The following is a 16,660-nucleotide window of genomic DNA, read 5'->3' as shown; positions in this document are numbered from 1 at the left end:
TTTATTTATATATATATAGTACAGTATAATATGTCAAAACGAGGGAGCAAGTACTACAACCCCATATAATATCATAACTTTACATTTCATAGCCAACTGAAATACATTTTGCAAAATCAAGCTTGACCAACAAAGAGGCAGAAAAATGCAGTCGAGGCAGTAAAACGTCGATAAGTTCTTTTTGGAGCCAATCAAAATTCATGTCATTCAAGATATGAATTCGTGGCGTATTCATATGATGATTATTCGTTTAAATCTGCTTGATTAGCTACTTCTAATACATAGAAAAGTTAGTGCGTTTTCATAACACTACATTTCAGCAATGTCCTTTATATCATGTTGCTAAAGTAACAAAGTATAAGTTAATATTGTTATTAGTCTCTGTACTGAAAGTGTAAAATGAATTGTATTGAGAACAAAACTGGAAAAAAATATTTGTTGATATTTTTTAGTCAGTTTCTATTTGTCTTTTATTAAAAACGTTGGTGATGTAACAGAAAATAGCCAGACAAACAGTTGAAGTTTGGATGGGCCCGGCATGGCCAGGTGGGTTAATGCGTTCGACTGGTAGTCTGAGGTCGCGGGTTCGAATCCCGATAACACTAAACATTTTCGCACTTTCAGCCGTGGTAACGTTATATTGTGACGGTCAATCCCACTATTCATTGGTAAAAGAGTAGCTCAAGAGTTCGCGGTGGATGGTGATGACTAGTCGCCTTCCTTTAGTCTTACACTGCTAAATTAGAGATGGCTAGCGCAGATAGCCATCGTGTAGCTTTTTGCGAAATTCAAAAACAAACAAAAAACAAGTTTGGATCAGTATTTTATTTCATGACAAATTTGAAAAATGTGGCTCCAGACTAAATGATCCCAACATTTACTACTCGCGACACCACTCTCACGGCTCTTCTGCACTCTCGTCACTGAAATCATAATGGGCCGGCAGTAGTCGAACTATTCTATCTGGATAAATACATTTGGCTTTTATGGCTCCTATTTCGAGATATTAAGCGTACTTGACGTGACGTGATACATACTCGCTTTTATGTAGGTTAGATACATACATATATGTTTTATGACCATAAAATATGTTTTCCACAGATTATGGGTATAAAACATATCAAAGAATAACAACAAACCTAAAAAAAAAGATACGTCTAAGTTATCAATAGATAATAATTATTATGAAAACAAATTAAAGGTTCTGATTATTATATATATTTGTTATGTTTTCCACAGATAAATGTCGAAATTCTCACGATGACACTTAGAAGTTGAATATTGAGTAACTTATCGTTGGTTGGTTCGTTTAATACAACTTTTGTCGCTTACAAGGTGTTTTAATTGTCAACTCTACTCAGAGTAAATTTCGCAAACCCTAAGGCAGCATGGACAAAAAGGACTTTCGTCTGAATTTCGTCTTCGACTTCAAACTTGGACGAAAAGCTACTGAAACTACACGGAACATCAACCAGGATTCAGCTATTGGTTTGTTACTGAATATACAGTTCAGCGTTGGTTCCAAACGTTTCAAAATGGAGATGAAAGTCTTGAAGACTATGAAGGTCGTGAAGAAAGCAATCCTTAGATGAAAACACAATAAGGGAAGCAGTTGAGACAGGTTCTCGCACAACAGTTTTATGTTAGATTGCAAAATAGCTAGGCACAAGGAAATGAAGCATTGCCAACCACTGAGTGCAATTGGAAAGACGAAAAAATTGGATAAGTGGGTTCCACACGAGCTGACTAAAGATCAACAAAATCGGCGTTATGAGACCTGTCAAGGATAACGCTCCAAAAATTGAACGAATTGGGAATCACGGTTTTGCCTCATCCACCTTATTTCCCAGGCTTTTCCCCTACATATTTTAATTTTTTCAAGCTCTTTGACAACTTTTTGAACAATAAACGCTTTCAAAACCAGGCAGCTATAAAGAAGCTTTCAGAGAGTTCATTGATCATAGAAATCTTGATTTCTACAACAGGATCATAAACAGCATCGTTACACGTTGGTAACGTAAAGTTGGTAAAGTAAATGGTGCTTACTGTGATTAAAGCATGTGTTACAACACTGGTTTATACTTTTCTAAACTTTGCAGTTCAAAACGACATTTATTTCTGGACAACCTAATAACTGCTTTTCACAACCTGTTATACAATTTAAAAATAATGTCTATTATAATAATTAAAAATAGAAACTTGCTATTAACTTGGAAACAAATGGTGAAACACGAACTATAGAACATCATTCTTTTACTTATTATTGTGTTTACTGGAAACCAATTTATGAATTATGTTACACGATACTCATGTTCAATCCTTATAGATAGGATAACTACAATTTTGAAGAATTAACAAAAAAAGTAGCTTTTATTAATTTCAATATATTAAACGTGCTTATTTGTTTATTTGTGCACATGTAAAGTGTATGCATCCGTATGAAATACATTTAATGCTGTTTTTTTATATTCATGTCTGATGCGGATCTTTCAATTGTAACAAAGGTATTGTACTTTAATAACATATAAACGTTTTGGTATGATATTGAAGATTATTTGCTAAAATGTTTCCTTCTTCAGTGAAAACTAAGTAGAATCTTATAGGGTAAATTAAAAAACAATGTGGGTTATTATCTAAGGAATGCATGTGTCAAAAGCATCATAAAATATTGCAAAGAACATCCACTGAACATGTTATATTCTAGGTGAGACAAGGAAATTTCATAAACAGATAGATTCGTTTAATTTTCTAAAAGTATATTTCCTTGACACTTCTTTTAAATAATAGTAGATAAAAATACAATTGTAAAACACGGGAGTTTCGAGGAAGTCAGAGGGACAAAACAGAAAATGGAGACGAGCCAGGAAAGCTCGACAGAGGAAAAAGCCCCCCAACGATTTAAGTACGAAATGACGCAACCTCCGGAGAATATCCTACTGCTTCTGGACAAATCTCTCAGTCAGAAGCTGAGTCTAAATAGATCGCAGTATGGTGGCTGCTCTGCTAAGTACAACACCTCGGTCTATTCCTAGGTCGTCTGCAGACGATTTGGTGCCCCCACATTTCAACGTGTGTTTCAATATCGAAAAGCTGTTGTCGTTGTTTCGAATTAGGCATAAAGCTACACAATGGGCTATCTGTGTTCTGCCACCACAGGTACCGAAACCCGGATATTAGCGTTGTAAGTCCGCAGACATACCGCTGAACCACTGGGGGGCATCGAAAAGCAACGGATACCATCTATCTTCCTATCCATCGGTCGGCCTCCCGCTAGTACAGGTAGCCCGATGTGGCTTTGCTATAAGAAACACACACACACTCGTATCCGTCGGATGCTCTCTTTCAGAGGACTGTATCGACACACCAAAATTAGATAAAAGAAATTCAAGTAAAAATAGGAAAGTATACAAAACATCTGGTTGCTGAAAAAATTCTTTATCTCTTCTATCCATAATTACAATTTATAAATAATATATTTGTCACTTAACATATATTTAATAGTGATATTTTTAATAAAATGAAACGTAAAAAGCTACATGATATTTCGTTGTTCAGCTAAATCTATTATAATTAATATTAATTTTATGACTAACCTATACATGTGCTCTTTTGAATTATTTTTATTTTATAAAAGCAAATTTACAGTGTGTTAATAAAAAAGTACATACATTTGCTGTGAATCACATGAATATCGCTATAAATTTTGTTTGTCGCAAAGTTTAGAGTGGCAAATCATAAGGGAAGGAAAAGGGGAAGTTCAGGTATTATAAGAATAAAATTCGAGATTCAATTTACATAACCAACACAATATACTTTGATTTTCATGTAAGCTACCGCAAAATTAACGTGAAAACGCAACATGCTTTTCATACTTAATTTTAAAAACAAACACATAAGGCAGCTTTGAATTAGGATAAGCCCATGTAAGTCAGATTAACAATCAGCTTTCAGCTAGGATAAACCCACGTAGATCATTTTAACAGTCAGCTTTGGGCTAGTATAAATCCATGTTGGTAAGACTAACAATTTTAACCTTTCACCCATAATTACTTATATTTTGGTGATTTTTACTACTACTAACAATTTCATCAATCGTGTTTTTTTCAATAGTTTTTTTCTGTATTTTTCCTAGTTCGTACAGATTCATAACCTGTACAAAGTAATCTGTAGGTTTATCATACAAATGTCAAATATGTACAATAGCACTTACTTGCAGCTTAAGTATACGATGATTTTAATTGTAAAATTATCATAAGTCAGTTGATATCAGCTTTAGAAAAACTATAGCCTTATGGGCGGCATTGGTCAACCTGTTGTTCCATGATAAGAGTTGAAATCTCCGTAATACCGCCACTAAGATATTGAAACCTATCTTTCGTAAATGAAGCATAAACTTTGAACAAGTTAATCAAATATAGTCAGTACTGTAGTAGAGAGAAAATTAGATACTTATCTATTTTAATAAAGTGTTTTAAAATGTATTCTTGTATGCATGCATACATACACGCATCAAACTGAAGAAAAACATTGCTTGACTCTCTTCAAGCCTTCATCTACATGTTATTCCAGTGAGTTTACAACTTTTATTATTCCATTTCCAATAACGGAAATGACCATTTAACTTCTTACTGTGGTGGGGCCCGGCATGGCCAAGCGCGTTAAGGCGTGCGACTCGTAATCCGAGGGTCGCGGGTTCGCATCCTCGTCGCGCCAAACATGCTCGCCCCTTCAGCCGTGGGGGCTTTATAATGTTTCGATCAATCCCACTATTCGTTGGTGAAAGAGTAGCCCAAGAGTTGGCGGTGGGTGGTAATGATTAGCTGCCTTCCCTCTAGTCTTACACTGCAAAATTAGGGACGGCTAGCACAGATAGCCCTCGAGTAGCTTTGTGCGAAATTCGAAAACAAACAAACAAAGTTACTGTGGCACATAGCGCACCTATTAATAAAGGAAATATACTGGATCTTTGCAGTTGATAATGAGAATAGCTAAATAGAACTGGTAGCTCAATTTTATGAAACATTCGTGTAGAAGTAGTTAAAATAACTTTTATTATCTATAAATAATGCCTACAATTTACTCGGTAAATAAATCGTCTGTTTGTGAATCATAACTATGCAAAGATTTTCCTGCAAACGATTCGCTGCTGTCACCTGTAGATTTTTTATGTAACTTTAAAATATATTCTCACTATGAAGCTCGTTATGATGGCTAAGTTTAAAAAGTAACTATTTGTAATTAATTTATTTTATTCAAAAAGACTAAGAAGAGAAGTAGAAAACATTTTAATATCCATGCCTCCTGGAATATAATCCGTTATAGACCATTTGAAACGACTCGATAGTGTAAATAAAACTGAAAAAAAAAATACATAAGTTAAATTATAACTAAATAGTCTGGTAAGAACCTTACAGTTGGAATACACGTCTGATAAAACACATAGTTTTTTTTACACTTAACATTCTATTTCTATAGATCAATTCTCAAGTATAACACTTATATTCTCTACATAAACATCGATAATATCTGCAGCCCATAATCATTTTTAATTATGATATATACATGTATCTAGAAAAAATATATCAAGAAATATACCTATCAGTCACAGTTTCTTTCGTATCAATTTTAAAGATGAAATAAATCTACATTTTCTTATTTTTTATAAATTTAGATTTTAGTGTATAAGTTTAAAAACAAATAAGCTGTTATAAATACCAGAAAGGCAAGAAGAAAAAATACAATATAATATTAGCTTCATCTCTAAGAAACAGTTGGCTGTGTTCTATAGTCCATTATAAAGAATTTATTATCTTTTCTTACATTGTTAATATTCTCGGTGGTTAGAATGATTGACTCGCAAATAGTTTAAATAAATCTTCATCACAGAAAATGCACACAATTTAAGCTATGGAAGAGTTATAATGTAAAAATCAATTACACTAATCTTTGGCAAAGAGTAACCAAAGAGCTAGCATGGTGACTATTAATAGCAGCTTCTCTCCAATCTATCCATTCAAAAAGAGAAAGGGCCAGCTCAGCTGGAGGCGTGACTAAAACTGTAATATTAGTTGTCAAATCTCTTTATTATGCCAGGCATGGCCATACGATTAAAGCACTCGACTCTTTATCCGAGGGTTGCAGGTTCGAATCCCCGTCACACCAAACATGCTTGCCCTTTCAACCATGGGGGTGTTATAATATGACGATCAATCCCACTATTCCTTGGTAAAATAATAGTCCAAAAGTTGGCGGTGGGTGATGATAACTAGCTGCCTTCCCTCTAGTCTTACACTGCTAAATTAGGGACGGCTAGTGCAAGGTAGCTCTCGTAGCAAACTAAGTTAGTTGCTGAAAAATACTAACTTCTTCTGGATGAAAATTATATTATGAGAGTTTCTCAAAAAAACTTCATCAAGAACTATTACAGCACTACAATATTTAGAATATTTATATTAATGGATTTTTTTCAAGATGTAGCAATATTAATAGCACTCAATCTTATATAACACAATTAATCCGTATAATTATTTTGTATTTATAACAAGGCTACTAAAGTTGGCTGTCGCCACTTATAATTTTGATTAAGAAGGCAGTCAATCCACAGCAATATTATGTCACTCTAAGGGACTGAATGTCACCCTTATTACAGACACAGAGCTTAAAGTTCGTGAAACATTATAGAGTCGCATGGCTTGAAAAGTGTCTCGCAAGTTCCAAAATCCAGTGCTTTAATATAGAGCTATGTCTAGTACATACCACAATGAAATAAACGATTAACAGTTTATCACTATAATTGCAGTTGACACAGTTGTTTATATACTTCAAATGCAAATAAATATAACTTTTTGTACGCTCTTTCAATTTGTGAATTTTCAAATCTAAACTTTTACTTGAGCAACACAAACAAATTGTTTTCACAATTTTCAGACGTGCTGTCACATTTTGTTGCCACTACAACAAAAAGTGCAATTAATATGATTATATTCACTGGATAGAAGAGGTTCATTTTTATCTTGAACGACATCAATGACACTAAAAGTGATCATAAAAAAACAAGTTACAGATTTCATTAGGTTATAGCATTGCCAAATATTAGTGGAACCTTTTCAACTGCCCATCAGTGGCACAGTGGTATGTCTGTGGAGTCACATAGCTAGAAACAGAGTTTCGTTAACTTTGTTTTGCAGAGCCAAGATAGCCTATTGTGTAGCTTTGTAGTTAATTCCAAACAAACAATAGGTTCTCCAAGTTATCGCTCTAAAACTGAGTTAAGAAGAATTTTGGAAACTAAGTATGAGCGCTATCAATCCAAAATGGAATAAAAATTCAAAGTTAAAGTACATGTCTGACACGAGAGCTTTTGTGATAAGAAGTTACGTGTCGTTCTAAGATTACTAGGATCTCTGGTTTCCAGAGTTCGTGTCATTTAGTCGGGTTAGGTGCGTTAAGTAATTGATTTCAAATTATAATACTATAAAACGTATTACTGAAACTGTTTTTAATATTGTGTTTAAATGGAAATAAAGAGCGTAATCAACCGCCATTTACTTTAGGTTTCTTTAATCGTCCAACTAGCAAAAAACTTATTAACAGAACTAAACCAAAAAAGAGATTCTAAATCAAATACTAAACTTAGGAATATTAACAATGCAGCAGCGACGTCTGTAGCAACAACGTAAAGGTGTCTGCAACCACAAACAACATATCAACTATACCTGCAACAAGCCGTAAAAATGGAAGTGATGGGACTGTAAGTGTTCCAAACACTTTTCACGTTAAGTACCTGGGCAAGCGTCCCGCCCTTGGACTGTGGGGAATTAAATACACTCGACAACCAGTGGATGAGATGGCTGCCGCTTATCATGCAAGTTTACCAAATATATCCCGACCTATCCTGAAACTTGAAGTATATTTTAAGGGTATGACGATGCCTCAAAACAAAAACCTTGATATTGAGGCAAAGAGGTTTCCCATTAACTCAATATCGTACTGTGTTCAGGATACAGTGTATGACCGAATATTTGCAATAATTGTTGTCCAAAATTCCACAACTGGCTTACAACAGCATCCTTTTGAGTCCCACGCCTTTGTGTGTGACAAACAACAAAGCGCTCGAGATCTTTCCTTTTCTTTGGCAACAGTTTTTCAAGTCTGCAACCACAATAACATGAAGCAAGAGTTACCCACGGTGACTGAAGACTCTGAAGTGTAACTTCTGTAGCTTAAAATTACTGATTTTTTTTTGTTAGTAAAAATATCACACCTGGATTGTTTAGTGTTTACTTTGTTCTATTTTGTTACGGATTTAACAGTCTCATATTATGTGATTTGGTAAACGATTTTTTTTCATATACGAAGTCAAACGAGTTTTATGAAACAGACAATTCAGTTACTAAAACACCATTAAACTTAGATATTTGTTTGCTCTGGAGTTAATAGAATAATAAAGTTGGTTTTGCATTTCTTACAAATGTCTAGCTGTAGCAATTTAAGATTAATTATACTCTGGTGATTACTATAACAAATTTTAATATATTTGTTATAACTTTTTTGCTGAATATAATATTGCACTATAATTATATTTAAATTTCATGTTTAATTGAGAAAGTGAATGTAGACTACAAACAAATGTTTCATCTTGAGAGGTTTTGAACAAAATGAAAACTTACAATCTAGTCATTTGAATAAAATATGTACGACAATGAAACTTTTTCTTATGCTTTTAGAATGTATCAAAATTATTAACGTAAGCACTCAACTTGATGAAATTATTTTTATGGACAAAGCCTTTTATTATTGCTTCTTCTTATTAGTTTTTAAAAGTTAACTTATTCAATTTGATACGAAAAATATATATATTAGCAGATATTTCCATCAATACTTACTGGTATTTTATTTTTGAAAAAAAGTGAATTAAAGTTTTGAAGAATCAGTTTTCAAAATCTTTCATAGCTTCCATATCAACATCGGCCCGGCATGACCAGTTGGATTAAGAAGTTCGACTCGTAATCTGAGGGTCGCGGGTTCGAATCCCGGTCGCACCAAACATGCTTACCCATCCAGCCGTGGGGGCGTTATAATGTTACGGGCAATCCTACCTACCTGGGTAAAATATTTGTCCAAGAGTTGGCGGTGGGTGGTGATGACTAGCTGCCTTCCCTCTAGTCTTACACTGCTAATTTAGGGACGGCTAGGACAGATAGCTATCGAGTAGCTTCGTGTGAAATTGAAAAAAAACAACAAAAGAAAACCATATCAACATTACAGAAATTGATCTATTCCTGAATATTGTTATTAAACATAAATGAAAATTGTGGTGCAGTCAAATAAGTCTTTGGCTTACAAATACGTGGAATTTTTTATCCTTTTCAACGTTTTTTTTTTTTTTCTGTCAGGGTGTCAAATAAAATTCGTATCAACTGAATCCTGTGTAATTTAATAAAAAAAAAAGAAAATGTGATTTGTTGTACGATATAGATTTAATTTCAGCACCCTCTGTGCCTAATTAATAAATACAAATGTATTTGTCATATAAATAAAGTGTTTCTGAAGGATTCAATAAATTGTATAAAACCAAAATGAGTCACTAATGTATAAAGGTTTTGTTGTTAGACAGACATTGACAAAATCTTTTGATTCCTTACTAATTCATACGATATCTTTATATAACTAATGCAAACCTAACCGCGATAACTAATACTACTATTATTTTTAACTTAGTTTTCTTAAAAAAGTATTGACATATCTTGAAAACATTTTCTTTTACAAAAGTTCTTGTACTGAAAAATAGCAGAATCTGACGTTCTGGTGACGAACTTGATAAACGTTCAACATGAACACACTTTGAAGCATATTCGTAAAAATTATGTGTGGGGAGAGGATGTGTTTTCATATAAGAAAGCCATTTCGAGCAACTTACTAAGTCCCCCAAGGGGTCTCAAATCCCTAATTTTGCCTTGTAAATTTTTAGTGTTATGGTACTAACGAGGGACCGTACGAGACACACTGTTAAAAAAATCAACCGAAAGAAGCATAGAATCTTAAAAATAAGCTAGCGATAGGTTCTAAAGTTGTTTGCACTTCAATTGAATATAAAGAGGATCTTGAAAAAGTTGGAACTTAAATAAGAATTGTTTCTTGTTTTTTTAATACAGGTTGAGTGTTGTCATGAAAATAAAATTAGGTACAAATACACCCCAGAGAACAACAAATAAATTTCACTTTCAAGGTAGAAAATTTCAAAGAAAACGTTTCATGCGACAGACCCCAAACACGTCAACTTTTTATTGTGTAAATAATAACATAAACCTATTTCTTGTGATAACATTTGACACAGTTATATAAACAAGTTCTTTATAGTAATTACAGGATAAATTATATTTCAGGCATTCCGTTCAACTAGAAAGTTTATATATATATATATGAAGTTGACCAGCTTGACAGTTACTACAGCGTTATAACAACAATAAAACACTTTGTAGTGTATGGGCTTTGGTTTAAAACACTCGCAGCCATTCACTTCGTACTGTCTAGGCTTCAATTCAACTTACCCATAATTTTCCACTTGGTATGGTTAAACCTTTGTTCGAACCAGCTTCTAACCCTTTATTTTATGATATCAAAACCTCAATTTAACCCATTCCCTACCACTATGCCAAATAAGCCGGTACGCAGAATGCTTGTAAGAAAGGTTTCTAATTTGTAAAATCAAAAGCCAACACATTGTGCGAATCACAATCAGAATGTTAATGTTATAGGGAAAATGGGTCATGCGCACCCAAAAAATTGTAAAAATATAGAAACTATAAGATTAAACCTGTAAGCAATTTTTCATGAAATTTGACTGAAAAATTGCGTATCTGTCCACAAACATCAATGAAAAATCATTAAATAATCTTTCTGATGTAATATGGTTCCCACTCCAATTAAAAAGTGTCAAGTAAGCAAGCTACACAAACTGATAAGAGTAGAAGTAGCCTTTTTTCATTCTGTTCTGTAGTGACGCAGCGGCATATGGCTGTGGATTTATACAACTAGCAACCGGATCTCGATACCCATGAAGAGCAGTGCACAAATAACCTTTTGTGCAGCTTTATGCTATATACAAAACAGTTTCTCTTATTCTGTGTCAAATATTCTAAAGAGATATGTTAAAGACAAGAAAAATGGTGGTTTATTTCTGAAAAATACTCCTGCACTAACGTTACCTTACAGTGATTATCTGGTGCAGATGATTATTTATTACCTGAAGTAGTTATTTTGGTTTGTTATTTTGTGCTTGTTGTCATACATTTGCCACAATAGAGATGTAAGAGTAGTTTTATCTCTCTCAAAAAGTTCACTTTATGAATTTTTTTTCTCGAATCAGTTTGCATTGGAATTATATGTTATGCTGTTTTTAAGAAGAAATTTCATTTCTAAAAGTTAAAATTAAAAATAAAAATCTAGAAAGGACAATCATATGCATCAAGAAGCCAAACTTTTATTATGAAAAATCGTGACGACAAATTGAACACAACGGATCTTTTTCCCTTGATCTGCCATTAGAGGTGAAGTCATCATCTTTTCGGGTGTAACATGATGAAACCAATTTACTTTGTGGTTCAGAATGATAAAACATTTTATAATATATCAAAAAAAAAGAGAACTGCAAAACCTCATAATATGTAGAATTATGGAACTTTTTGTACAATATTTGTTTGTGCTTTCTCACTGTTGACAATCTGTTTGTTTGTTTTGGAATTTTGCACAAAGCTACTCGAGGGCTATCTGTGCTAACCGTCCCTAATTTAGCAGTGTGAGACTAGAGGGAAGGCAGCTAGTCATCACCACCCACCGCCAACTCTTGGGCTACTCTTTTACCAATGAATAGTGGGATTGACCGTCACATTATACACCCCCACGGCTGGGAGGGCGAGCATGTTTAGCGCGACGCGGGCGCGAACCCGCGACCCTCGGATTACGAGTCGCACGCCTTACGCGTTTGGCCATACCAGGCCCCTTGACAATTTGTAAGTATTTTTTCGCATTTTGGTTTAATATGATAACATTATAATGTCCATGTTTCCAGCAATATTTTCTCAAGCATAATAGTCCCAAAAACAATATTTTTAATGCTTTATACCCGTAAACCGAAAAGGGACACTAATATGTATAAAAACATACGCAAGTTTCATTTTCACGGTTTAGGTTAATGTTTCAAATTCTCGTAGGTTTCGCCATCTATGAACGATTATTTGAAGCTGTTTTTACAAAATAAGTAACATCTAAATTCTTTAAACCAATAAAAGCATTTGATCTTATTTATTTTACCTTTCTAATTGTTTGAGCATTTCATCTATTGCAAATTCGTAAGATTGTAGATTTGGTATATTAGAATTTTTAAAAAGCATTTGTAGGGGATAAGTTAAACTGATTACAAGAATGGTTAGATGGAAGATAACAGAGATTTGTCAAAAATGTAGTTCAGTCAAACTGGATTAATGTCACAAGGGGGGGGGAGGTACTTCAGGAACCAGCCTTAGAACATTTGCCCCGTTTATTAATTACATCATTTATATTGATAAAAGAATGGTCAATAATTATTTAAATTTGCAGATGATATTAAGCTCTTGGATCTTGCTATTTGTGAAGAAAATGCTATTGATTTATAAAAGGAATTGGATCATTTAGTGAGTTGGGCAAATAAATGGTAAGTGGGTTTTAATTATAATAAATTCAAGGTAATGTATGTTCATTATTCTAATTTGAATTGTAAGTACAATTTGGAGGAAAATTACCTTAACAGTGTTATGAAAGAAAATGATATTACTGTAATAGTTCAGCTGTCTTAAAAGCCATTCGAGCAGTGTGTTGTTGATAGTCATAGAGCGAATAGAATTTTAGGTTATATATACAGAAATACTGAATACAAGTCTAAATAGGTTAGAATTTTATTATATAGGTTACTGGTTTAGCCACATTTAGAATATTGTGTTCAGTCTTGGGCTCCTTATCTCAGGAAATATATTGAATTGTTGAAAAAGTTTCACAGAAGGATTACTAGAGGTGATGCAGAGACTGTCATACGAGAAGTCAAAATTTCTCAAATCGTTTTATTTCGAGAAAATAAGAGCTAGAGGACCTAATTGAAGTGTTTAAGATCATAAAGGTAATTTATAGTGTTGACGCATCATCTTTTTCATATTTTACAGTTACAATAGTGGAACTAGGGGACAAACATATAAATTTTTGCAGGATATTAGTCGTATTCAATTAATGCAGTTTTATTTTTCTAGCGGGGTGATTAGCCATTCTAATGGGTTGCCTTTGAATGTTGGGAAGCCAGTAAAATTAGGTAAATTTAATGGAAAGCTTGAAAAATACACATATGAAAATGCTGGTTTTAAGACTTTTCTGCTCGCCATAGCCAGGTGGGTTAAAGCATTCGACTCGTGATCTGAAGGTCGCGGGTTCGAATCACCGTCGCACCAAACATGTTCGCCCTTTCAGCCGTAGGGGCATTATAATATGACAGTCAATCTCACTATTCCTTGTTAAAGAGTAGTCCAAGAGTTGCCTTCCTTCTAATCTTACACTGCTAAATTAGGGACGGCTAGTGCAGATAGCACTCGTGGCGAACTACGTTAGTTGCTGAGAAAAATTACATCCTATGGATGGAAATTATATTATGAGAGTTTCTCAAACCACTTCATCAAGAAGTATTACAGCACAATGATATTTAGAATAGTTATATTAATAGATTCAAGATGTAGCAATATTAATACCACTGAATCTTATATAGCACAATTAATCTATATAATTATTTCGTATTCATGAAAAGGTCACTAAAGCTGGCTGTCGCCACTTATAATTGTGATTAGTAGACTAAATAGAAGGCAGTCAATCCACAGCGACACTATGTCACTCTAAAGGACTGAATGTCACCCTTATAACGCACACAGAGCTTAAAGTTCGTGAAACATTTTTGGAGTTGCATGGATTGAAACCTGTCTCGCAAGTTTCAAAATCCAGTGTTTTAATATACAGCTATGTCTAGTACATACCACAATGAAATAAACGATTAACAGTTTATCACTATAATTGCAGTTGACACAGTTGTTTATATACTTCAAATGCAAATAAATATAATTTTTTGTACGCTCTTTCAATTTGTGAATTTTCAAATGTAAACTTTTACTTGAGCAACACAAACAAATTGTTTTCACAATTTTCAGACGTGTTGTCACATTTTGTTGCCACTACAACAAAAAAGTGCAATTAATATGATTATATTCACTGGATAGAAGAGGTTTATTTTTATCTTGTTACAAAACGACATCAATGACACTGAAAGTAAGCTTAGAACATTTCCTGATATCTTGATAACAATAAAAAAGTTTCAGATTTCTCTAGATTAAAACATTGCCGAAAATTAGTGGTCACTTAACAACTCCCCAGCAGTGGCAAAACGGTATATTTGCGGAGTCACACAGCTAGAATCCGGGTTTCGTTAACTTTGTTTTGCAGAGCCAAGATAGCCCATTGTATAGCTTTGTGGTTAATTCTAAACAAACAATAAATCCACCGACTTATCGCTCTAAAACTGAGTTAAGAAGCATTTTGCAAACTAATTATAAACGCTATCAATCCAAAATGAAATAAAGATACAAAATTAAAGTACATGTCTAGCTCGAGAGCTTTTGTGATAACAAGTTGCGTGTCGTTCTAAGATTAGTAGAATTTCCGATTCCAGATTCATATCAGTTCATGTCATTTAGTTGGGTTAGTTTATTTAAGTAATTGATTTCAAAGTATAATACTATAAAACGTATTATTGAAACTGATTTTATTCTTATGTTTAAATGGAAAGTAAAGAGCGTAATCAACAGCCATTTTCTTTTAGTTTCTTTAATCGCTCAACTAATGAAAAAACAAGTAAAGTAACTAAACCAAAAAAATCGGAAACTAAAAGAGATTCTAAATCAAATACTAAACTTCGGAGTATTGACAATGTAGCAGCGACGTCTGCAAGCTGTAGCAACAACGTAAAGGTATCTGCAACCACAAACAACATATCAACTATACCTGCAAAAAGTCGTAAAAATGGAAGTGATGGGACTGTAAGTGTTCCAAACACTTTTCACGTTAAGTACCTGGGCAAGCGTCCCGCCCTTGGACTGTGGGGAATTAAATACACTCGACAACCAGTGGATGAGATGGCTGCCGCTTATCGTGCAAGTTTACCAAATATGTCCCGACCTATCCTGAAACTTGAAGTATCTTTTGAGGGTATCACGGTGAGCGCGTTGCCTCAAAACAAAAACCCCAAGATTGAGGCAAAGAAGTTTCCCATTAACTCAATATCGTACTGTGTTCAGGATACAGTGTATGACCGAATATTTGCAATAATTGTTGTCCAAGATTCCACAACTGGCTTACAACAGCATCCTTTTGAGTGCCACGCCTTTGTGTGTGACAAACAACAAAGCGCTGGAGATCTTTCCTTGTCTTTGGCTACAGTTTCTCAAGTCTGCAACCACAATAACATGAAGCAAGAGTTACCCACGGAGACTGAAGACTCTGAAGTGTAACTTCTGTAGCTTAAAATTACTGATTTTTTATTGTTAGTAAAAATATCACAGCTGGATTGTTTAATGTTTACTTTGTTCTAAATTAGACACTATTTTTCTCTGGAGTTAACTGAATAATAAAGTTGGATTTGCATTTCTAGCTCTAGCAATTTAATATTAATTGTACTCTGCTGATTACTTTAATAAATTTTAATATATTTATTATCACATTTTTACTGAATGAAATATTACACTATAATTTTATTTACATTATTTTTGTTTCTCAGAAATTTCATGTTGAATTGAGAAAGTGAATGTTGACTAGAAACAAATTTTTCATCTTGAGAGGTTTTGAACAGTATAAAAACTTACAATCTAGTGATTTGATACAACCTATGCGACATTGAGAATTGTTCTTGTGCTTTTAGAATTTATCAAAATTATTAACGTAAGCACTTAACTTGATGAAATTATTTTTATGGAGAAATCCTTTTATTATTGCTTCTTCTTATTAGTTCTTAAATGTAAACTTATTCAATTTGATACCAAAGTGTATATACTAGCAGTCCTTAAGTTAACTACTTTCTGGTATTTTACTTTTAAAAAAAGTGAATTAAAGTTTTGAATAATCAGTTTTCAAAAGCTTTCATAGTTTCCATATCAACATCACACAAATTGATCTATTTCTGAATATTGTTATTAAACATAAATGAAAAATGTGGTGCAGTCAAATAAGTCTTTGGCTTACAAATACGTGGAATTTTTTTTTTTTTTTCAACGTTTTTTTTTCTGTCAGGGTGTCAAATAAAATTCGTATCAACTGAATCCTGTGTAATTTAATAAAAAAAAAAGAAAAATGTGATTTGTTGTACGATATATATTTCATTTCAGCACCCTCTGTGCCTAATTAACAAATACAAATGTATTTGTCATATAAATAAAGTGTTTCTGAAGGATTCAATAAATTGTATAAAAGCAAAATGGGTCACTAATGTATAAAGGTTTTGTTGTTAGACAGACATTGACAAAATCTTTTGATTCCTTACTAATTCATACGATATCTTTATATAACTAATGCAAATCTAACCGTGATTACTAAGACTACTACC

General features: G+C 33.4%; 1 protein-coding gene across 1 annotated transcript; it reads left to right on the top strand.

Annotated features, from left to right (window-relative positions):
• Window positions 1-2,849: 2,849 nt before the first annotated feature.
• Window positions 2,850-16,375, top strand: LOC143233103 (uncharacterized). The gene is made up of 4 exons (XM_076469012.1): window positions 2,850-3,007; window positions 7,654-8,208; window positions 13,278-13,412; window positions 14,852-16,375. The coding sequence occupies exons 1-4, from the start codon at window positions 2,850-2,852 to the stop codon at window positions 15,570-15,572; spliced, it is 1,569 nt and encodes a 522-aa protein (XP_076325127.1). The 3' UTR covers window positions 15,573-16,375.
• The last annotated feature ends 285 nt before the right edge of the window (window positions 16,376-16,660 follow it).

Source organism: Tachypleus tridentatus, chromosome 1 (assembly GCF_004210375.1).
Source record: "Tachypleus tridentatus isolate NWPU-2018 chromosome 1, ASM421037v1, whole genome shotgun sequence".
Classification (NCBI taxonomy): Eukaryota; Metazoa; Arthropoda; class Merostomata; order Xiphosura; family Limulidae; genus Tachypleus; species Tachypleus tridentatus.
The sequence above is the reverse complement of the archived record's forward strand: the minus strand, read 5'-3'. Positions and strand labels throughout refer to the sequence as shown.